Source organism: Pristis pectinata, chromosome 1, assembly GCF_009764475.1.
Source record: "Pristis pectinata isolate sPriPec2 chromosome 1, sPriPec2.1.pri, whole genome shotgun sequence".
In the NCBI taxonomy this organism is placed as follows: Eukaryota; Metazoa; Chordata; class Chondrichthyes; order Rhinopristiformes; family Pristidae; genus Pristis; species Pristis pectinata.
The window spans coordinates 97,118,672-97,143,510 of NC_067405.1; the positions used below are offsets into that span (position 1 = coordinate 97,118,672).

Genomic DNA, 24,839 nt, shown 5'->3' on the forward strand with positions numbered 1-24,839 from the left:
TCAGTGGCAGTACCAGTGCTGAATTCCTCTCCATCACCATGCTTGGGGTTACCATTCACTGGGACTCAACTACTTCAAAGAAATAAATGTCCCTGGTTCTGGAGCAGATCAGAGTTTGGGCTTTTGTTTCTGCTTTACCTCATGAAACTGAGCTTCTTTTCAGCATCCACATGGCAGAACTGAACATGATGGAGTGCTGTCCGTTTGATGGAATGAGTGCAGCTTTGGCAGTACTAAAGGAGCTTTACACCATCCAAGGCAAGACAGTCCATTTCCTCTGCAGCATGTATGGGTTTATATAGGTCGGCACAACATCATGGGCCGAAGGGCCTGTACTGTGCAGTACTGTTCTATGTTCATATCCAAAACATTAAATTTTAATTTCATTGCCCCCATTTGTTAGAAAAATGACAGCAGGTGGATTGGAAAACCACACCTCCGACTTAAATAATAAACCATCCAGACTTGGATATATGGTAACAGTGTCAATGTCCCAGAAGTAACTGGTTTTCCAAGAGGAAGCAAAGGTTGGTGGTGAATGAGAGCATTACTAGTGACCCCTACAGGCCAAAACTGAATTCTGAAAAAAAAGCCACATTTATGAATGTGGTCGGGCTTCCTTAGTTTTTACAGCAATTTCAGTGATTAGGTTCCTCAGTGACTTGACTGAAACAAAGAGCTGCCTACTGCATGTTTATTTCTTCAAGCTTGCTACGTTACTCTCATAACTGTGAAACAACATACCTTTCACAATGTTTCTTTTTACCCCAATGTGATATTAGAGATGGACAGCGCAAAATTATGAAAGGTGTTGAGTTTTGCAAATTCCAAGGAAATTCATTTGCCAGACGGGTAAAAATATAATCAAAGGCAGTGCTGGAGAGCGGCTTCCTGTTGCATGTTGCAAACAGAGAGCTCCAGTAACGGTGGAACTGGATATTACACAGGCTCAAAGACTGCACAATTTTGCAAGTCGCAGAAAACCATTTTTTTTCATCTGAAGTTCTCCAATGGAATGGCCTTTCCTCAGTAACCAAGAACCTATAAGATCTGTTCTGGAGCAATGGGCTCTGCTAAGTACTGAAAGCTTCTACATGTTGTTGTGCCCCTTCAAAAAGGTGGCTGGAAACTTTATTATTCAATTTTTATGTACAAGTATAATAAGCAGTATGTCTCATCAAAGAAGGTTTAGACACAATGCTTCCTTTTTGCACACATTCTAAGTTTTAAATCCATTATCCAGTGATGTACTTCATGTCATCAAAAAATAACAGTACTCAATGAAGGAGTAAAATTACATTGTTGCTTCATGTTTTTCTGCATTTAAGCTCCATCATTGTGTAACATCAAATACCCAAGGGCTGTGGAACTGTTTGTTCTGCTGAAAAGATAGTAAGTCAATGTTTTAGTGAGCAGGACTACTTAAAAAATTAGTTAATGAGAGCCATTGAAGGTTGACAAAAGAAATTTTGAAGTTGTGCACTGGGTTCATAACGAAGAATCTTTGCATCTCATCCCAGACACATGTAGATGAAACTACTGTTGGATACAAATTAAACTTGGAGATGTCTCAATGTTTGCCTGTCTCTCTGAAATCAAACAGGAGGGGGAAAGAAAGAGGTATTTATTGATGAGGTGTAGCTGTGTGTGTGTGTGTGTGTGTGTGTGTGTGTGTGTGTGTGTGTGTGTGTGTGCACGTGTGTGCACGTGTGTGCATGTGTGTGTGTGTATGTTGGGGGGGAGGTGGTTGGCTACATTCTTGATTTCATTATTATGAGAGGCATAGATGAGGTGGATGGTAACAGTCTTTTCCCCAGAGTCAGGGAGTCCAAAACGAGGGGGCATATGTTGAAGGTGAGAGGGAAATAATTTAAAACGGAACTGAGGGGCAACTTTTACACACAGAGGGTGGTGAGTATATGGAATGAGCTGCCAAAAGTGTCTGAGGCAGGTACAATAGTATCATTTAAGAAGCACTTGGATAGGTACATGGAGGGATGGGGCTGAGAGGGATATGGGCTGAGTGCAGGGAATTGGGACTAACTGGGTGGGCACTGTGGTCGGCATGGACTGGTTGGGCTGAAGGGCCTGTATCTGTGTTGTATTGCCCTATAATTCCATGACTATGACTCTATTTTTAATTCCATTTTTAATTCTATGTTTAATTCCATTTGCAAGTCCTCAGCAAATAAAGCAGTCCATGCGTGCATTGAGGCATATACTGATAAGTGACAAGTGATATTCAACTCATACAAGTGCCAGGTATTGATATTGGTTTATTATTATCACTTGTACTGAGGTACAGTGAAAAGCTTGTCTTACCAATCGTACAGGTCAATTCATTACACAGTACAGTTACATTGAGTTAGTACAGAGTGCATTGATGTAGTACAGGTAAAAACAATAGCAGTACAAAGTGTCACAGCTACAGAGAAAGTGCAGTGCAATAAGGTGCAAGGTCACAACAAGGTAGTTCGTGAGGTCATAGTCCATCTCATTGTATAAGGGAACCGTTCAACAGTCTTATCACAGTGGGGTAGAAGCTGTCCTTAAGTCTGGTGGTATGTGCCCTCAAGCTCCTGTATCTTCTACCCGATGGAAGGGGAGAGAAGAGAGAATGTCCCGGGTGGTTGGGGTCTTTGATTATGCTGGCAGCTACACCAAGACGACGAGAGGTAAAGACAGAGTCCAAGGAGGGGAGGCTGGTGTCTGTGATGCACTGGGCTGTGCCCACAACTCTCTGCAGCTTCTTGCGGTCTTGGGCAGAGCAGTTGCCATACCAAGCCATGATATATCCAGATAGGATGCTTTCTATGCTGCACTGGTAAAAGTTGGTGAGAGTCAAAGGGGACAAACCAAATTTCTTTAGCCTCCTGAGGAAGTAGAGGCGCTGGTGAGCTTTCTTGGCTGTGGCATCTACGTGATTTGACCAGGAAAGGCTGTTGGTGGTGTTCACTCCCAGGAACTTGAAGCCCTCAACGCTCTCAACCTCAGCACCATTGATGTAGACAGGTGCATGTACACCACCCCCTTTCCTGAAGTCAATGACCAGCTGTTTAGTTTTGTTGACATTGAGGGAAAGGTTGTTGTCACGACACCATTCCACTAAGCTCTCTATCTCCTTCCTGTACTCCGACTCCTTGCTGTTTGAGATACGGCCTACAACGGTGGTATCATCTGCAAACTTGTAGATGGAGTTGGAGCAGAATCTGGCCACACAGTCATGAGTGTATAGGGAGTAGAGTAGAGGGCTGAGGACGCAGCCTTGTGGGGCACCAGTGTTGAGAATAATCGTGCCGGAGGTATTGCTGCCTATCCTCACTGATTGTGGTCTGTTTGTTAGAAAGTCAAGGATCCAGTTACAGAGGGAGGTGTTGAGCTTGCTTGGAATTATTGTATTGAAGGCAGAGCTGTAGTCAATAAACAACAGTCTAACGTATGTGCCTTTACTGTCCAGATGCTCCAGAGCTGAGTGTAGGGCCAGGGAGATGGCATCCGCTGTAGACCTGTTTCGCTGATAGGCGAATTGCAATGGGTCCAGGTTGTCTGTTAGGCTGGAGTTGATGTGTGCCATGACCAACCTCTCAAAGCACTTCATGATGGTGGATGTCAGAGCCACTGGTCGGTAGTCATTGAGGCATGTTACCTTGCTTTTCTTTGGCACCGGGATGATCGTGGTCTTCTTAAAACAGGAGGGAACCTGAGATTGAAGCAGGGAGAGGTTGAATATGTCCACAAATACTTCTGCCAGCTGATCAGCACAAGATCTGAGCACGCGGCCCGGGACACCATCTGGGCCAGGTGCTTTCCTTGTGTTTACTCTCCAGAAGACTGATCTTACGTCCTCCACTGTGATCACAGGCTCAGCTGCATTGGTGGCTGTCAAGGTGGATGGTGACAATCCACTTCCCTTTTGTTCAAAACGCACATAGACTGTGTTAAGTTCATCAAGAAGGGATGCACTGTTGTTAGCTATGCAGCCTGACTTTGTCTTGTGGCCTGTTATGGCATGTAAGCCCTGGCATAACTGGTGGCTGGTAAGGGACTCTATTTTGCGTTGGTATTGTCTCTTGGCATCCCTGATAGCTTTCCGAAGGTCATACCTCGATTTCTTGTACAGATCAGGATCACCAGATTTGTGTGCAGCAGTCCTCTCCTTCAGTAGGGAGTGGATCTCCCGGTTCATCCATGGTTTCCTGTTTGGGAACACCTGTATTGTCTTCTTTGGTACACAGTCCTCCAAACTTGCCGATAAAGTCTGTGATGGTGGTGGCATACTCATCTAGGCTGGCAGCTGAGTCTTTGAACATAGACCAGTCCACTGTCTCAAAGCAGTCACCTAGGAGCTCATCTGCTTCCTCAGACCAGCACTGCACGACTCTCCATACCGGATCCTCCCGTTTCAGTTTCTGTTTGTATTCAGGGAGAAGGAGCACAGCCTGGTGATCTGATTTCCACAGCCTGGTCAGTGATCATCTCCAGCAAATGAGAGGAGGACCACCCATCCTTCACAACCATACAAAGTCTTAAAACCTCATCATCTGCATGCCACCATTCACCAAAATTTTAACTAGAACAACCACATAAACACTGTGACTACAGGAATATGTCAAAGGCTCAATCTCCTGCCCTGAGCAGCTCACTTGGCTGAGCAGATCTTTTCCACCTTCTACCAGGCACATGTGAGGAGTGTGAAATACTCTCCTCTTGCCTTGGTGCACAGTTCGAACAACATTCAACAAGCTTGATGTTGTCCAGGATAAAGCATCCCACTGACTGGCACTCCATCCATTCTCTGAACATGTATTCCTTCCGCTGCTAGGCACTCTGGCTGTAATGCTCACCACCTACGGAAGTTGCTCAGCAAGATTCCTTCAACAGCACTTATGTAAACCCACAACCTCTATCGCCAGGAAGGATTAGGACTGCACATGGACAACAGTGCCATCATCTGCGGGGTTCCTCCAAGTTGTGTACTATTGTGACATGGAATTCCTCATCATCACTGGGTGCAAATCCTTTAGTACTTGCTTTTTATTGTCAATGTTTGATAACCCATTTCAGTGGGCAGTGAGAGTAAACCATATTGGTGTGTCTGAGGTTTCATATAGGACAGATTGAGTGAGGCTTCTTTCCCTGAAGTTTATCGATGAACCAGATGGGTTTTTCATGACAATCCAACAGTGAATTGTGATTATTATTAATAACTAGCTTTTTTATTTCACTGTGGTTTATTTAATTATCCCAAGTGCCATGGGATGTGGGATTGAAACTTGTGACTCCTGATCACTGGACCAGCCTCTGGATACTAACCTTGTAATTTTTCCACAGTACAACTGGATCCTATTCCTTCACCACTGGGACTGTGTTGGTTCAGGAAAAACAGCTAAGCAGCACCCTTCCCCAGGACAGTTAGCAGAGGGCAATCAACGCTGGTGTTGCAAATGATACCCATATTCTAGAAGGCCAACGCAGTGGTGCTGCAGGTAGTGCAGCTGTCCCCCATCTCCAGAGACCTTGGTTCAATCCTAGCCTCTGGTGCTGTCTGTGTAGAGTTTGCACGTTCTCCATGTGACTGCAAGGACTTCCTCCAGGTGCTCAGGTTTCTTCCCACATTCCATAGACATGGATGTTGGGTTAACTGGCTACTGTAAGTTACTCCTAGTGTTGAGGGATGGTGGGAGAATTGGGGTTATTAATGGGCATGTGTGGGAGAGTAGATTACAGGGAAATGTGGGGGAATGGGACTGCTCTGAAAGCTGGCACAGACTTAATGGACTGAGTGGACTCCTTCTTTGTCAAAAGGAAATACAGGCAGTCCCCTCGTTATGTGAGGGTTCTGTTTCCGAGAGCTGTCCATAACCCAATTTCTCCATAAGTCAGAAACATGCGTTTTCTGTTGTAACCCATATCATATTGCTCTATGTATACTTGCTATAATTCTTTCACTTCATTGAATAATCATCCTACGTACACCTATCATTAAACAAATGGAATATGTGCTGTATCCAGACATTAATGAATTCCATGAAGCATTTTATTATTATTATTATTTCTAGCTTGAAAAACACTTTAAAAATGTATGGGAGGATTTGTATAAAGTTGAATTTCTGTAAGTCAGGTTGTTCATAACCCAGAGAGCCCCTGTATAGGAAAAAGAAATCATGTGCACTGTTTCTGAAAGCAATATTTATGTCTGCTTGGCTCAGTGGTACTCCCTCTTGCTTGGGTCAGGAACTCGTGAGGTCAAGTCAAATCGAGGGATTTGAATGCACCAACTTTGGCTGACACTCCAGTACAACACTCAGTAGAATGCACTGTTAGAGGCGCTGGCATTCAGATCAGGTTTTAATTCATTTTCTCTTTCAGGTGGCCTGTGATCCCATGGCACCATTTTGAAGAAATGTGCAGTTATCCTGGCTAATATTTATCCCTCAGCCTATCTTTTCAAACAAAAAGATCAGATGCTTCCATCATTACCAGGTTGTTTTTAGTGGGCCCTTGCTGTGCAGAAATTGGCTGCCACTTTGCCTACATTATATCAATAACCATTTCAAAAGTGCTTCATTGGCTGTTATGCTCTTTGATACCCTGAAGCTAGAAAAGGTGCTATATAAATGCAAATCTTTTTCTTGTCAGCACTTCAGTAAATTAGTATCTGCATATTGGGACTGGTTTGCCTCTTTAACTGTTGAACAGTTGTTTAGAAGCTGTGTTTGTCAAAGCATCAATTGTTTTCTTGAAAAGAAACCAATCAGAACTTTATACAAAATGATCCAATACAGTGTTTATGGAGCCCAGAAGTAGGTGCTTAATTATGCACTGTGGATTGCTTTTACACTTGGTAGTACCTTGACCTGACATTTTTCCTCTCAAAGATGGGCACGTCATCTGAAATATGACTGTTGCCTTTTCTGACATCAACTTAGATCACAAAACTGCAGTTGATAAACTTAAGGAGATAGCCAGTTTGAGTATTGTTGGATAGTCACATGTGATGATTAACATACATGACCGATTGAGTTGTTTTAGGTAAGGGATAAATATTTGCCAGCATACCAGATCTATTGACTCTTCTCCATAAATTGCAGTTGGTTCTTTCACCAAAAATCTGACTACAGATGGGACTTCAGTTTCTTGTCTGCACCAAAAGTTGGCACTCAAAATAATATAGCACCACCTCAGTTAGATTGAAATGCCAATGAAGTATTGGTTGAATTCTGCTGTGCAAATCCAACAGCAACTGCATGCAAATAAATCCAAAATCCAGAGATATACGAGATGTTCTGCTCCATGACCAGCTGCACAAAAATGGTATCTTGCCATCCAGCTCCCTAAATGTATTAACTGTAGTGTCTATGGCCTCTTTTATATTACTGTTCACCAAGATAAGTACCAACAGAATATCAGACACTCCCCCTTGAAGCCCAAACTAACCAGCTCGGAAGACAGATCTGTACTGTTGTTCATGGTGATTTCTGAGGGTACAGTGATGGGTAACCTAATGTCATCGATGTACTGTGGCTGAATTAGTTAAACTCTGTCTTGTTGAATCAACAAATTTTGACAAGTGAAGGACTAATGGAAAGTGAAATGAAAAGTTTGTTTTTCTTTTGGAGTAATTGCATAAAAGGAGATCCATAAATGAATGGGTGACTTCCTTTGATGTATGTGGGGAGTCAAGGCCAGTGCAGTTTTCAGGTCGAGCAGGGGAAGAGGTTGGAGGATAATTAATCCAGCGGCAACAAACACAATTCAGTCTCTGCTTTACAGACATAGAGCCTATAGTTATTTTTAACTGACACTCGGAGCACACGCAACATTACTCAAGGTTAAACAGAGAGGAGAGGGATTTGCTACTTTGTAACAATAGGGATGTTTATAATCAATTGGAACTGACCTCGGGACCATTGATTTATGGTGAATGAATAAAGGGAAAAAAAATTTAATAAAATTTATCCTGGAATGAAACGGATAATTTGGTGATTAACTGTCACAATCCAGTGACCTCAGTGGAGTGGAAAATCAGACCCTACCTATTTTACATCATCAACAGAAGGTAAAATGACACTCCTTACCCCTTGCCCTCCAATCCCTTCATGTGCATTAAGTCCATTGCCTAACATTGATAGTTATTTTCTTGGAGAATTCCTCCATTCGAGCATCAGGAATTATTAGTTTTGGGGTAAACTACTTTTTAAACCAAATGCATGGATAAATCTAGTCCTTAAAATGAGTGCACTTTCATTTTGATTTTAAAAATTCAGAATTTATACTTTATTCATTAGTTTATTTAAGCCTGATTAGCTTTTCTCTTCCAAAAATTTCTGTTTACTTAGGATTTGCTCGTCTGAGCTTGTGATGGCACCAGCAGCATGTCTGTTTGTAAAAACATCACTGATGGCATCATTACTATTCATGTTAATTTTATCCTCATGAATGCCAGGTTGAATCATTTGATAAAAATGAAGCACCTTTTCAAATTCTCTGTTTCTTTACACAGTGACTTGGATCTCATTTTTTTTTCGATGGAATGTCGAATTGTTAATATTTCAAACAATATCTGCCATAAAGCATTTCTTTTAAAACACAATATCACATTGAGAGGTTTTCTGTCAAATAATGGAAATATCCCTCTTCCTGGCTGCTCTGGTTCCACCTCAATGAAAGTTCCAGAATAGGTAACAAAATGAAAGCAAATGAATTGCGCCAACATTGAAAGATTCAAATTACATATATGCCTGCATGCACAACACACCATACATTAAAACTAGCACTGATTTACTTTCTGCAACCAGACCCAGACCTGTAGCTTTGTGTTTACAGTATATAAATAATACTCCTTCTCTGACTGATTTCAGATACTTCCATGCCATTGTACATCCAATAAAGTTTTTTTAAAACTGTAAAACATTTTGAGTGATTTGGGTCAGTGTAAAGAATAAAAGGTGCAGAAGCCTTTGCTCTCGTGTTCAGCTCTCAGCCCTCCCTCTCGAGCTAACCTTGTCCAGACCTATGGCCCTCTGAGAGTTTTGCTTTCCTCCAATTCTGGCCTTTCATATATCCTGAGTTCCCTCAGCTCCATTATTGCTGGCTCGGCCTTTAGCTGCTGTGGAAATGAGGTTTGTAGTTTCCTCTTTGAACTTTTCTTCCTCTTTCTCCCCCCATAAGATTCATTCATTCAATCCCTTAAATGCTCTGACTAACAAGGGAACCAGACAGTAAGGGAATAGGAAGGGAAAGTGAGATTGAATAAATCGGTCATGATGGAAGAGACCTGTGTAGGAATTGAAATGTGACTGCCTTTGGAGGGGCATGTTAAACACCTATGTTATACACTTACACACATCTGTTTGATGTGTTTAGTAACTAATGGGGAGCCCATTGTTCCTGCTGGCCAAACTCTGCACACACCCATAATGGAAGTGCAGCCTCAAAGGGCTATCTGGCTTGCTCCTTGCATTTCTTGTGTGCTTAAGTTCTATGGAGCAATTAAGAATCAATCATTTTTGATCACATGCCTGAATATCTTCTGCCAACTTTTGTTTTCCGATGCTCCTGTGAAATGGTTGGCATGTTTTTTTTAAATGACTTGTAGATGGAAGTTGTTGAACATATGCAAGGAGCTTCACCTTGCTGTGTGAGGAGAGAAAGCTGCACTGCTTGTTTTGTTTAATTCAGAATTCCAGCTGTTAAATTATTGTTTTTCCTCTTCCATTCCCAGAACCCCAAGGACTGCAGCAAAGCCAAGAAGCTGGTGTGTAACATCAACAAGGGTTGCGGCTATGGCTGTCAGCTACACCATGTCGTCTACTGTTTCATGATTGCATACGGAACGCAGCGCACTCTCATCCTGGAGTCCCAGAACTGGCGTTATTCCACTGGGGGTTGGGAGACTGTCTTCAAACCAGTCAGTGAAACCTGCACAGATAGATCTGGCACCAGCTCTGGCCATTGGTCAGGTAAGAGCACTGAGATGTGCGGACACTTGCCTTTTGGTTAAGCAATGAGTGAGTTCTTCGGGTCTGGAGTCGTACCTGAGTGTTAGCAGAGAAACATCTTGAGCTACTGGTGTCTTTTTGCTTATTGGCATTGAGTTCGTATTTCACACCATGGTTCAACTGGGAGTGCAGGTGTTTGGGAGAAGATAAATTCTTGCCAGTGAACACCAGAAAATTTGACTGTGCTTCCTCTAAATCTTTTTATCTTTCAGAAATCATTATAATATTTTGTTAATTATTCCTATCCCTATTTCTTCATTCCTCACCCTGATTCTCTAACATTGCTGCACACTGCTGGTACTGGAATAATACCATTCAGCAACCTCTGGCTTTCCCTCTGCCTGGGCACCCCTCTCACTTCAGGATATCTCTCTGTGTACCTTGTCACCTTGAGAGAACTCACAACAGGGAGAATTATTACACTAAACCTACATCTTTCCGTCATCAGCCAATTTGTGGGTGAAATGTTATATTTCATTTCTTTTTTTTTTGCATCCCTAATGCCATGAAGGTAATCTTTCCAATAAATGACTCAGTTTTCAGTTTCACAGAACCCATTATATGCCATGGTAAATCAGCAGTTGAAGCAAAACAGCAAATCTTCCAAAAAGAATGACAATGAGTTAGCAAGATTTTATACACAATGTTCACTTCTTTAATTGTATCTTTCCCATTGTTTCCTTTGGGTTTTGGGTTCTCAGCTGCAGTTCTGCTGAGCATCTGTTGGCCTCTGAGGAAGGTGGTTGTATGTTCAAACCCCACTTCAGAGACTTGAACACAAAAAACGTCCATACTCTCATTCCAGTGCAGCAGCGTTACGCCCTTAAAGATGCCATCTGTTAGATGCAATGTTAACCCAGGACACCATTTGTGCTCTTGGCTGAAGATAAAAGAATCCATCAAATGATTTTGAAGAAACCTCCCCCCCCCCCCCCCCCGCCCCCCCCCCCCCCCCCCCCCAGTGTCCAGGCCAATATTTATTCTTGAATCAATATCACTAGAAGAACTGATTATACACTCATCATCATGAAATTGCTGTTTGTGAGGGTTTGTTGGGTGAAAGTTGGTTCCTGTGCTTTGTACAATACAACAGTGACCACATTTAACAAGTAAGTGAAATAAAAATAGAAAATGCTAGATACGTCAGCAAGTCAGGTGGTATCTGTAGAGAGAGAAGCATGGTTCATATTTCAAGCTGTAGAGCCTTCATGAGAACTGGTAAAGTGAGAAAACAAGTTGGTTTTAAGTTGCAGAATGGTTGGAGATGAAGCACTATATAAAGTGGAGAAAAAATAAGGATAATAAAGGTGGAATAGATAGGAAAAGAGAGTATAACTGCGGTGCCCAGGTGATCTCAATGTTTATGGAGCCATCTGGTTAATGAGAGAAGTTACAGAGTAGGAGAGAGAAAAAAACAAAGCAACAAGTTAATGGTATGAAAGGTAGGTCAGAGTCGAGGCTGAACAAGGCGCAACAAGAAACAAGAAAACAAAAAGAAATGCTGAACAATTCAAAGTTCACTTATTGCTTGAAAACACATCTGTACAACCAGAGTTTATGAAAGTTATGAAAATAAAAACAAGTCTTTGTGTCTTTATTTTGTTTCCAGTTTATACGGTGCATCATCTCTACTTCACAGATAGCCTATAGGTAAATGGAAGCAGGGAATGGAACATGCTTGCCTAATGAAAATACTTCTGATTTTCTACTGGTTACTGGATCAATCTAATCTTTGTATCTTAAAGAGATGAGGAATTGAATAGCTTTGATTAAGCTCACAAAAATTCAATGTCTGTTGACTGGTGAAGCATTTGGATAGGAGCCTGGTGTCCTTACCAGTTGAAAGGGGACAACACACACAAAATGATGGAGGCGTGTCAGCTCAGCAGCAAGTAACAGTGAAGGCGGGGAGAGAAACAAATAAGGATAATTTTCCCGTTTTCTGCAGCATTATTGATTCTTTTGGTGATTGGGAAATCAGATACTGCCATGAAATATGCAGCACTCAAGAGAACAGCCAAGGATCACTTAATGTTTTGTAATTTCATTTTTCCTAGGAAGGTAAAGTAATACATGAAAACATTCTGTATTTTTCAGGATGTTTAGGCTTCAACATAATCCAGAAATGTAGGGTTGTTGCACTCTTGAGCTGTAAGTTTACAGAAAGATTTAATGTGTCGAGGTTCAGGTATCTATTGAGACCCAAAGGAGAGAATTTTAATTCTCCATTTCCCTTCTAAGTGCTTCATGCAAGTACTGTCACCTGGTTAACTTTTGATAATGAGTGACTCATAGAGAGAGTGCATTGTCAGGATTAGACCGGTAATGGTGGTGACTGTTTCTTGTACTTAATGTATTTACTTTTGCTTTTATTGAATAATTCTTTGGGGTCCAAGCGTCAGTGGCAAAGCTGGCATTTATTGTCCATCCCTAATTGGCCTTGAGAAGGTGGTGGTGAGCTGCCTGCTTGGACTGCTGCATTTCCACTGGTGAATGCGCAGATATCATCGAACGTAGAACAATACAACACAGGAACGATCCCATCTTCCTGCACGTGGTTCATATCTCTTTATTCCTTGCCCATTCATATGTCTGTCCATGCCAAAAGAGGCATTTCACATGTTAACTAAATGACCATCAAAGATCAGTTGGAGTTGCACTTAATTCATGCACAGTTCTTCCAGCTGATAAATTGTATCACTGGGAATGCACCTTCTCACCTCCACATAAAAATAATTTAATTTCCAATATACACAAGCCAATGAGGCAGTTTATCATGATTGGCTTTTAATCTTTTTATCATCATTGCAGATTTATAACTGTTCTGGTCTGTCATCCATAAGTAGCCCTTAGTGGAATGATTGTAGCAATTGGAGTGCACTGCTCTTGGTCATTCATGATGCACTGGAAGTTCAGCGTCCCTTGCTTCTGAGAGTGGATCCATTCAACATGGCTGTGATGCCCATCCAACTTCCTGGAGTGAGCAACAGGAATAGCAATCCTGTATGGATGTGTGGTTAAGAAAGAATTTAATCAGGGCTATGTATACCTCTTCAAACAGTTTGTTGGGGGCTGTGGCTCGTTGAACAGCTCTACCAAGTAATAGGCACAAGCAAGAGGAGGAGATTGGGCTCTTCCTGTGCCATGTAACTCTGTGACTTTGCAAATGAATGGCAGTACTTGAAAAGACGCATTGAATTTTGACAAAAATTTGGCATGAAGGAGACACTGGAATTGAGCAAAATTATTCCAATAGTTGCAGTAGTTGGTATATTGTCCAGGATGCTATTTATCACCTTTCATATCAATAGTTCTTCACAGTAGAAATAAAGAGCAGGTATTTAATTTGACATCTTCGCACAATCCTTATAATAACATCACAACTTAGGTTGATTTGATAGCTTCTAGCAAGAGAAAATATTCCGCAGCCCTTGATGGATACGTAATCAGTCGAAAATAGATACCAAGCCACAGGAGGCATTAGGATAGGTAATTAGAAGTTTGATCCCAGAGGGAGGAGGCAAGATTACAGCAAGTGTATGAATGCACTGACTGGAAAAAGCACTATCCTGCCTTGTGCAGCACCTTGTCCACACACCCCAGCCTTGCAAAATGATGTGATCTGTTGCCGTGTTCACTTATTGTATTTTTCTCTGGAACTAAAATGGTGCACGCTTTCATGGTGTCATTGCTTATAAACCCAGCCTGTCTGTTTGCCTTCCAACAAAACATGTGCCCTGTGTATTAATGTATGTGGTGTGTGTGTGTAATTGGAAGTTATTCTTCAGATTCACCTTGAAAGAAACAGCAATTTTCAACAACACAGTTGATTTGCTGCATAATATAAAGGGGGTTGCTTGCATTCGAGTCATGACGGTTTGAGGATGTGAAACAGTGATGTATCGTTAAAAAAATTCTGCATTAGTATAGAATCATGAGATGCTCTCTTCAGAATCCATATCTTGAATCATCAGCGGCATAATAAATGCAGGATGACAGCTTAAACTCCATGATGTAAAAGCACTGAGCTCTTATTAGCATTTCATGTGTGCTGTACATGCACAGAGCTGCAGAGTGGAATGGTTTGTGTCTGTTGCATATATATTTCACAAGCAGAGATTTCAATAAAGACAAACCCAAATGTCAACATGTACCCAGGATGAGGAGGATATCCATCCATTTAGTTATTTATCCATAGTTTGATTGCACGGTGTCACTCAAGTCTTCCAGAGCCATTGAGGGTTTGCTGTGTGGCAGCTTTCTTCTCACAGCACTGGTTGTAATGGTGCAATGGTTTCTCCCCAAGGATTTCTCTGCCTACCAGTGTTCTTGCAGGGAGAAGAGAGGGGATAATAGAGCGCACAGTCTACTATCAATTCTGAAAACATACTTTGAACATGTACAAACTTATTATGGCACAGAAGGAAGCCATTTGGCCCATCGAGTCCATGCTAGCTTCTGCCTGACACCCTGGAACCTATCCTCTGTCACATGTTCACAAACTTTTTGATTCTTTTGCCACTTAGCCAACCAAGGGGAAATTTACAGTTGCAAATTAATCTACCAGCAGGTCTTTAGGATGTGGAAGGAAATCAAAGCACCTGAATGTCACAGGGAGAACTACACACATGAATATACACACACACACACACACACACACACAGGAGCTGTGAGACAGCAGCAATAATTGGTGAGCTACTGTACATCTTCCTTAGCCTTGCATTGACTCCGTTGACTGTACAGGAATGTCCTGTTTAGCTGCTACTACCCGAAGGCTCTGCACCTGATCAGCTGGGCATGAACAATCGTGATGAGATCAATTAAACCCAGGTTTATCCATAACCCACCTGGTGGAGGTCAGAAGACAGAGTCCATCCCAACATGGGTACCTTGGGTCTCTGTGGCAAGAGCTGATGCACTTGTGCTCGTGGTTTTCAGAGACTGCCATGACGCGGGAAGCAGACAAGTTAAAATTTAACTGTAATACGTAAGTCTCGAGGAAGGCTGTTGTGCAGAAGAGCAAAATCTAGCTTAACGTTGATATTCACTATGTATAAAGATTGTGAAAGGGGAGCCGAACAATCCTTTAACTTTTTGGGTTTTAAGTAGGCGGTCTTAGAAAACTTGCCACAGGCAGAACTGGCTTCTGGAAGCCAAGTATTTGCAGTAACATTGTTTTCAGTGACATTCCATGTGTCCTTTGCTATCAGCTTCTTCTGTCACTGACAAATTCACTGAGTGTTGAATTGCTCACCCACTAATTGGGATTGCGAGCTGGGTTTAAATGGCCATGAGGTCTGATTGATGACAGTCTGCTGAATTAATAATCCAACTCTGCAGGAGAGGTTCAGGCACACTATGCACTTGGTGGTACTGTAGTGGCTAGCTACACACTACCAAATCAAGACACAGAGTCGCTGGTTTCGAAATCGAAGGTCTAATGCTGACCGGGGCGTGGTGCGCCTTTAATAGCTGAGCAATTCCCACGCTACAGTTCCCGCGCTGACGTCACGCGCATGTCACCTGACCTTCCCGTGCATGGGCTTTCCCAGCCCAATGCTGGGGAAGAAGGAGAGCCCCGTGCCATCTTGGATTGGGGCCTCCGACGACATCGCGATGTCGGGAGCCGGTCTGATGCCGGTGCGGTGAGTCGCTACATAACCCCCCAACAGAACCGGCAATACCGTCGCAAAAACCAGAATTAAAGAAACTATGACTTGGGTGGCCTGTCCCTGCACTGCGCTCGCTGTACCACCATGGGCTGGTCCGAGTCTAAATGAGCCGGCTTCAGCCGGTCAACCGTAAACACCTCCTCACGCCCCCCAATGTCCAGCACGAATGTAGATCCATTGTTCCTGACGACCCGGAATGGTCCTTCGTATGGCTGTTGCAGCGCTGATCGGGGCGCACCCCTCCTGACGAAGACAAACTTACAGTCTTGGAGGGAAGTTGGCATATGGGCTGGGACCTGTCCGTGCCGCGAGGTGGGATTTGGGACCAGGCTTCCAAGCCGCTCGCGCAGCCAGTTGAGCGCTGCGGTAGGTCCTTCCTCTGGCCCCCGAGGGGCTGGTAGGAACTCGCCCGGGATGATTAAGGGCGTTCCGTAGACCATCTCTGTGGACGAGGCATGCAGGTCCTCTTTTGGCGCGGTGCGTATCCCCAGCAGGACCCAGGGGAGTTCGTCTACCCAGTTGGGCCCCTTAAGGTGGGCCATGAGTGCCAACTTCAGGTGGCGATGGAACCTCTCCACCAGCCCATTGGATTGCAGGTGATAGGCGGTGGTGAGGTGGAGCCGGGAACCCCACAAGTCGGCGACGGCAGACCACAGGCCGGAGGTGAATTGAGCTCCCCTGTCGGAAGTGATATGTGCCGGGACACCAAAACGGGCCACCCAAGTTGACAAAAGGGCCCGTGCGCAGGACTGGGCGGAGGTATCTGCGACGGGAATGGCTTCAGGCCAGCGGGTAAAACGGTCGACAATCGTGAGGAGGTACCGCGCTCCTCGGGAGACTGGGAGGGGGCCGACCAGGCCGACATGGATATGGTCGAACATCCAGCGGGTAGGCTGAAAATCCTGCAAAGGGGCCTTGATGTGCTGCTGTACTTTCGAGGTCTGGCAGTGAGTGCAGGACCGGGCCCATTCGGAAACCTGTTTACGCAGGCCATGCCAGACGAACTTGTCTGACACCATCCGGACAGTAGTCTGGATGGATGGGTGTGCAAGGCCGTGGATGGCATCAAACACCCGTCTGCGCCAGGCAGCTGGCACGATGGGGCGGGGTCTACCTGTGGAGATATCGCAGAGCAGGGTGCGCTCACCAGGGCCTACCAGTAGGTCTTGCAGTTGCAGGCCCGAGACTGCGGTGCGATAGCTGTGCATCTCCATGTCCATTCGCTGTGCCTCCGCTAAGGCACTGAAATCCACCCCCTGGGATAAAACTTGGATGGTGGGCCGTGACAGTGCATCCGCGACCACGTTCTCTTTCCCCGACAGATGGCGGACGTCAGTGGTGAACTCCGAGATGTACGACAAGTCCGCTGTTGCCGCACTGACCAGGGGTCTGAGACCTTGTGGAAAGTGAAGGTCAATGGCTTGTGGTCGGTGAAAGCTGTAAACGGCCTGCCCTCCAAGACGTAACGGAAGTGTCTGATGGCCAGGTACAACGCCAACAGCTCGCGGTCGAAGGCGCTATATTTGAGCTCTGGTGGTCGAAGGTGCCTGCTGAAGAATGCCGGCAGTTGCCAATGCCCTTCGATAAGCTGTTCTAGAACGCCTCCGACCGCTGTGCTGGAGGCGTTGACTGTGAGGGCAGTCAGGATGTCTATGCGAGGATGCACCAACATGACCGCGTCCGCCAAGGCCTGCTTGGTTTCGACGAACGCGGTGCGACAGGAGAGAAACAACGGGCGCACGATGCGGGCCGCGGATGGTATGAACCAGTGATAAAAGTTTACCATACCGAGAAATTCCTGCAGGCCCTTGACGGAGGTGGGTCTGGCGAAATGGCGGATGGCGTCGACCTTTGCAGGCAGGGGTGAGGCGCCATGTTTGTCGATCCGATGACCCAGGAAATCGATTGTCTCCAGCCCGAATTGGCATTTGGCTGGGTTGACGGTCAGGCCGAAATCCCTCAGGTGAGAAAAGAGTTGGCAGAGGTGCGTGAAATGTTCCTGGCAGCTGTTGCTGGCGATCAAGATGTCATCGAGGTATATGAAGGCGAAGTCAAGGTTGCGCCTGACTGTGTCCATGAGTCGTTGGAAGGACTGAGCAGCGTTCTTGAGACCAAAGGGCATCCGGACGAATTCAAAGAGGCCGAAAGGTGTGATCAGTGCCGTCTTCGGAATGTCGGCGGAATGCACCGGGATCTGGTGATACCCGTGGATGAGGTCGACCTTGGAAAAAATGGACCGCCCATGTAGGTTGGCAGCAAAGTCCTGAATGTGCGGCACGGGGTACCGGTCCGGGGTAGTGATGTCGTTGAGGCGTCGGTAATCGCCACAGGACCGCCAGCCTCCGGCTGCCTTGGGGACCATGTGTAGAGGAGAGGCCCATGGGCTGTCCGACCTGCGGATGATCCCCAGCTCCTCCATTTTTCTGAATTCCTCCTTCGCAAGGTGGAGCTTGTCTGGGGGTAGCCGCCGGGCGCGGGCGTGGAGGGGAGGGCCCTGGGTGGGGATGTGGTGGTGGACGCCATGCTTGGGCAAGGTGGTGGAGAACTGGGGCGTTAATATGGACGGGAACTCTGCCAGGACCCTGGCAAACTCGGTGGTCGATGTGGTGACGGAGTCGAGGTGTGGGGCCGGCAGCTTGGCCTCACCCAAAGAGAACGTTTGGAAGGTCCTGGCATGTACCAAACGCTTACCCTGCAGGTCAACCAGCAGACTGTTGGCTCGAAGGAAGTCAGCCCCAAGGAGTGGTTGCGCGACGGTGGCCAGGATGAACCTCCAAGTAAAGTCGTAGGTGCCAAACCAGAGGTGTACCAACCGGGTGCCAAAGGTCCGAATGGCGCTGCCGTTGGCGGCTCTGAGGGTGGGTCCCGGTGTACAGTTGCGAGTCTCATGGCCGTTGGGAGGCACGATGCTGACTTCAGCTCCGGTGTCCACTAGGAACCGACGTCCAGAACGCCTGTCCCACACATGCAAGAGGCTATCCGGGTGGCCAGCCGCCGTAGCCATCAGCGGCGGCTGGCCCTGGCGTTTCCCAGAAACCGGCATGGTGGCTGGCATCTGCGGGCGTCAGCACCCCATCGCCAGTGGTAGAAACACCATTGGTCGGTCGGTGCCTCAGACCTGGTGGCGGGTGGGGGGCGTTTGATCGCCGGGTCTGGCCTGCTGGGCCGCTGGGTACGTGGCATGGCAACGCGCTCGACGGACACCCCGCTCTCCTTTTTCGCCTGCCAAAGGACATCCGCTTGGGCGGCCACCTTCTGGGGTTCGCTGAAATCGGCATCCGCCAGGAGCAGGTGGATGTCATCGGGTAACTGCTCCAGGAAGATCTGCTCAAACAGCAGGCGGGGCTTATGCCCGTCTGCTAGGGCCAACATCTCATTCATGAGCACGGAGGGGGGCCTGTCGCCCAACCCATTGAGTTGGAGGAGGCGGGAGGCTCGCTCACGTCAGGAAAGGCCGAAGGTCTCGAGGAGGAGAGTCTTGAACTTATCGTACTTCTCCTTCTCCGGGGGCGCCTGGATGAAATCCTCGACCCGGGCGGCGGTGTCTTGGTCGATGGTGCCCACCACGTAATAGTACTTGGTGTTGTCCCTGGTGATCTGGCGAACCTGGAACTGGGCCTCGGCCTGGTCAAACCAGACACTGGGCCGGAGGGTCCAGAAGGTGGGCAGTTTAAGGGCTACTGCCTGTACCTCTTGCTGTGCAGACATCGTGGGTCCAAAAACGTTTGGGCCTGTCGGGGTCACCAATGTAGCGGCTAGCTACACACTACCAAATGAAGACACAGAGTCGCTGGTTTCGAAATCGAAGGTCTAATGCCGACCGGGGCACGGTATGCCTTTAATAGCTGAGCAATTTCCGCGCTACAGTTCCCGCGCTGACGTCACGCGCATGTCACCTGACCTTCCCGTGCGCGGGCTTTCCCAGCCCAACGCTGAGGAAGAAGGAGAGCCTCGCACCATCTTGGATCGGGGCCTCCGACGACGTTGCGATGTCGGGAGCCGGTTCGATGCTGGTGCGGTGAGCCGCTACAGTACTATGATTTCTCTAGATATTGGGGGATAATACAAGATGGAAAAAAGGCACTATTTTGCCAATCATACTGATAGTATGATTCACTGGGTGATGTAGGCCTAGAAATTGAATTGCAGAGCACCACGATTTTGTGCATGACGCCATCCAATTTCAAGGAAAAGATGAAGCGATATTAAAAATTGAGGTGCTGGTGGGCAAGTTGCACAATCTGTGATCATTCCAGCTCCTCTGTGCATCTGGCACACTAATGCCCTGAACATTTACAGTAACATCCACAACGTTCCAATGGTCTTGTGCCAGCAGGATCCTTGTGGAGGAGCAGGAAATCACAGCACTGAAGGAGCCTATTTAATTTCAAAAAAATGTAGTTTTTTTTTCATAAACATTTCAAATGTCTGTAAAGCGAACCATTTAAGTCGATGTTTTCAATACAAGTCATGTTATTCCAATCATTTAATATGCATATTATCATTTATATACAACCCTTGAACAAGCACAGATTACAGCCTCTTTGTGTGCAGTGACAGGAGAGCCTTAAACTGTGGACATGAGACTGCAGATGCTGGAATCCAAGTCCTGATGCAGGGTTTCAACCCAAAGCGTCGACGGTTCCTTTCTCCCTCCCTGGCAGATGCTGCTTGACCTGCTGACTTCCTCCAGCAGACTGTATGTTGGGCCTTAAATTGTGGTCGTTCCCCATTGACCCACTGTAGTGAGTGCATCCAGCTTCAACGTGGAGTCCCAGACCTTGGAGCATGTCAGTTTGCAACAATCAGTTATGGATAACACCAGGGTCTGGAAGATCAGTGTGTTTCAGGCAGACTTGAGGGTATCTTTCATTGAGTTAATGGTTCTCCAGCAGCAGTTGATGTTTGCCTTAGTGTGTGTCCCTGAGAACAGCCCATACAGTGCAAAGTCCTGTTGCTCTGCAGCTGTTCAGGATAATCCTTGACAAATATACCCGCATCTCTTGCCAGACCTCCCTGGCAAATATGCATCCTGGAAGGTGATGCGCAGCAGTCCCATTTCCAGAGCAATGTGGGGAGTAGCCTACACTCTAACCACACACGAGAGATCAGGAAGGGCCTTTCTCGCCACCAGCCGAACAAGATCCCTGTACTTGTTTGCTTCTTTGACAATTCTGATGATGAAGTATTCTGCCAAGTGACTTTGACAGTCTGCTCAGGGAACCACCCAGCAGGATCCATCATTCCTTTTCCTCCAAAGCATTCTGTGCAGACCATTACCTGATTGATTCATGATCAAAAGTGTTCTTCCCCACAAAGCATGAAGGTCAGGTGGTGCAACACCATCCAACTCAAAAGAATATTCCAAGCTACTGTGGTCAGATGTGTTCTTCACAACACCAGGGACAGAGAGAATCTCAGCAGCCTTGGTGTTTTTGTCCCCAGCTTGATGCAACTGCACACAATGGTGGCCATCAGAATGAGGGCCGTGTTGCATTCGTCTTCTCCCCCTTTTCCTGGAGGATTACACATAAAGATTCTGGAAATCCGATCCATTTTTGAGCTCCAGATGAACTGGAGGTGTTGAGTGTTGCTCCAGCACAGTTGTGGGGTACTTCAGGCAACATGGAGACAAATTTGAGAAGAAGGGTGGTGAATACAGGACTGAAGGTGTTATATTTGAATGCACGCAGTATACGAAATAAGTTAGATGAGCTTAGAGCACAGTTAGAAATTGGCAGGTATGATGTTGTGAGCATCACAGAATCATGGTTGAAAGAAGATCATAGCTGGGAGCTAAACATCCAAGAATACACATTCTATCAAAAAGACAAATGGGCAGAGGGGGTGGGGTGGCTCTTTTGGTTAAAGAAAAATGAAATCAAATCGTTGGCAAGAAGTGACATAGGATCAGAAGATGTAGAATCCTTGTGGGTAGAGTTAAGAAACTGCAAGGGTAAAAAGATGCTGATGGGAGTTGTATACAGACCTCTGAATAGTAGCCAGGATGTGGGGTACAAATTAACAACAGGAGATACAAAAGGCATGTAAAAAGGGCAATGTTATGGTGGTCATGGGGGATTTAAATATGCAGATCAATTGGAAAAATCAGGTTGGTACTGGATCCCAAGAGAAGGAATTTGTAGAATGCCTACAAGATGGCTTTTTAGAGTGCTTGTGGTCGACCTCACTAGGAAAAAGACAATTCTGGATTTGGTGTTGTGCAATGAATCAGATCTGATTAGAGAGCTTAAGGTAAAGGAACCCTTTGGAGACAGTGATCATAATATGATAGAATTCATCTTGCAGTTTGAGAGAGAGAAGCTAAAATCAGATGTATTGGTATTACAGTTGAGTAAAGGTAACTACAGAGGTATGAAAGAGGAGCTGACTAAAGTTGATTGGAAGGGGACCCTAGCAGGGATGACGGTGGAGCAGCAATGGCAGGAGTTTCTGGGAGTAATTCAGAAGACCCAGGATCAGTTCATCCCAAAGAAGAAGTAGTATTCTAAAGGGAGGCTGAGGCAACTGTGGCTGACAAAGGAAGTCAAAGGCAGCATAAAAGCAAAAGAGAGGGCATACAATATTGCAAAAATTAGTGGGAAGCTTGAGGACTGGGAAGATTTTAAAAGCTGACAGAAGACAACTGAAAATGCAATAAGGAGCGAAAAGATGAAATATGAAGGTAAGCTAGCCAATAATATAAAAGAGGATACCAGAAGTTTTTTCGCTATATAAAGAGTAAAAGAGAGGGAAGAGTGGACATTGGACCACTGGAAAATGTCGTTGGAGAGTTAGTGATGGGGAATGAAGAAATGGTAGATGAACTGAATAAGTAGTTTGCGTCAGCCTTCACTGTGGAAGACAACAGCAACATGCCAGAAATTCGAGAGAGTCAGGGGGCAGAAATGAGTGTAGTCATTATTACTAAGGAGAAGGTGCTTGGGAAGCTGAAAGTTCTGAAGGTAGATTAGTCACATGGACCAGATGGACTACACCCCAGGGGTCTGAAAGAGGTAGCTGAAGAGATTGTGGAGGCATTAGTGGTGATCTTTGAAAAATCACTAGATTCAGGAATGGTTCCGGAGGACTGGAAAATCACAAATGTCGCTCCACTCATTAAGAAGGGATGGAGGCAAAAGACAGGAAATTATAGGCCAGTTAGCCTGACTTCAGTGGTTGGTAAGATGTTAGAGCCCATTATTAAAGATGAGGTTTTGGGGTACTTGGAAGCACATGATAAAATAGGCTGAAGTCAGCATGGTTTCCTGAAGGGGACATCTTGCCTGGCAAATCTGTTGCAATTCTTTGAGAAAGTGACAGGCAAAGGAGAGTCAGTGGATGTTGTTTACTTGGATTTTTAGAAGGCCTCTGATGACGTGTCGGACATGAGGCTGCTAAATGAGATAGGAGCCCATGGTATTACAGGAAAGGTACCAGCATGGATAGAAGATTGGCTGACTGGCAGGCGGCTATAAAGGAATAAAGGGGGCCTTTTCGGGTTCTTGGCAGTGACTAGTGGTGTTCCGCAGGGGTCGGAGTTGGGTCCACTACTTTTCACATTATATGTTAACGATCTGGATGATGGAATTGATGGCTTTATGGCCAGGTTTACAGATGATACAAAGATTGGTGGAGGGACGGGTAGTGTTGAGGAAGCAGGGAGTCTGCAGAAGGGCTTGGATAGGTTGGGAGAATGGACAAAGAAGTGGCAGATGGAATACAGCATTAGGAAGTGTACGGTCATGCATTTTGCTGGAAGGAATAAAGGTGTAGACTATTTTCTAAACGAATTCAGAAATTGAAGGTGCAAAGGGACTTGGGAGTCCTAGTGCAGGATTCCCTGAAGGTTAACTTGCAGGTTGAGTTGGTAGTAAGGAAGGCAAATGCAAGGTTAGCATTCATTTCGAGAGGACTAGAATATAAGTGCATAGACGTAATGCTGTGGCTTTATAAGGCATTGGTCAGACCACATTTGGAGTACTGTGTGCAGTTTTAGGCCCCATATCTAAGGAAGGATGTGCTGGCATTGGAGACGGTCCAGAGGAGGTTTACGAGAATGATCCCGGGAATGAAAGGGTTAACGTACGAGGAGCATGTGATGGCTCCGGGCCTGTATTCACTGGAGTTTAGCAGGATAAAAGGAGAATCTCCGAATATTGAAAGACCTGGATGGAGTGGACGTGGAGAGGATGTTTCCAGTTGTGGGAGAGTCTAGGACCAGAGGGCACAGCCTCAGAATAGAAGGATGTCCCTCTAGAACAGAGATGAGGAGGAATTTCTTTAGCCAGAGGGTGGTCAATCTGTGGAACTCATTGCCACAGATGGCTGTGGAGGCCAAGTCATTGGATATATTTAAAGTGGAGGTTGATAGGTCCTTGATTAGTAAGGGCGTCAAAGGTTAAGGGGAGAAGGCAGGAGAATGGGGTTAAGGGGGAAAAATAAATCAGCCATGATCGAATGGCGGAGCAGACTCAATGGGCCAAGTGGCCTAATTCTACTGCTATGTCTTATGGTCTATTCACCCACACTTCCTACCCACCAACCTCTGATTACAACCCCACCCAAGGATCATCTGTTCCACCTCCCAAAAAATGATCATACCCCTCCCAACTATCAAGGTTGCCTTCTAACTACCAAACCTATTCCTTCCCACTGTTCACCAAGCTTATTCCAGGCGTGCATCTACACTAACCCCCCCACCATAACCATCAAGGAGTTAAAAATAATTAAAATGCCATTAGGTAAGGAAAACAGAGTGAAGTTCATGTGATTAATTTGCAGATGAGATGGTTTTAGGCCTTGAATTTATTGTGTATTTATAGTCTGTGCCATTTGTGTCTGCTGGATATAATTCTGCAGAAACCTGTGTTAAAGAAACATGCATTTAATGATAGATTTCTAACTGCTCAACTGTTCAGTAGGTTCACAAAATGAGCTTGTGCCCACTTCATTCTGCACACTGCTTCATTCAGATTCAGCAGTGGGTTGACATTGCAAAACATAACAAATATTGTAAAAGAATACCAATTAGCAATCAGTATTAATCAAGGGAGAACAGAATTTTTCCCAATGGAGAGACATGTGAAGGAGTTCATTGGAATTTACTAAACGTGGTTAAGGTTTATAAAATGCTTAAAATGAACCATTCTGCGTGACAGCCTAA

General features: G+C 45.4%; 1 protein-coding gene across 2 annotated transcripts in view; it reads left to right on the forward strand.

Moving 5' to 3' along the window:
• The window catches only part of LOC127573061 (alpha-(1,6)-fucosyltransferase), a 592,121-nt gene that overhangs the window by 519,580 nt on the left and 47,702 nt on the right, over nt 1-24,839 (forward strand). For both annotated transcript variants that reach the window (XM_052020880.1, XM_052020871.1), the window contains one exon: nt 9,725-9,962. In XM_052020880.1, the coding sequence (XP_051876840.1) occupies nt 9,725-9,962 (238 nt within the window). The remainder of the gene's footprint in view (nt 1-9,724; nt 9,963-24,839) is intronic.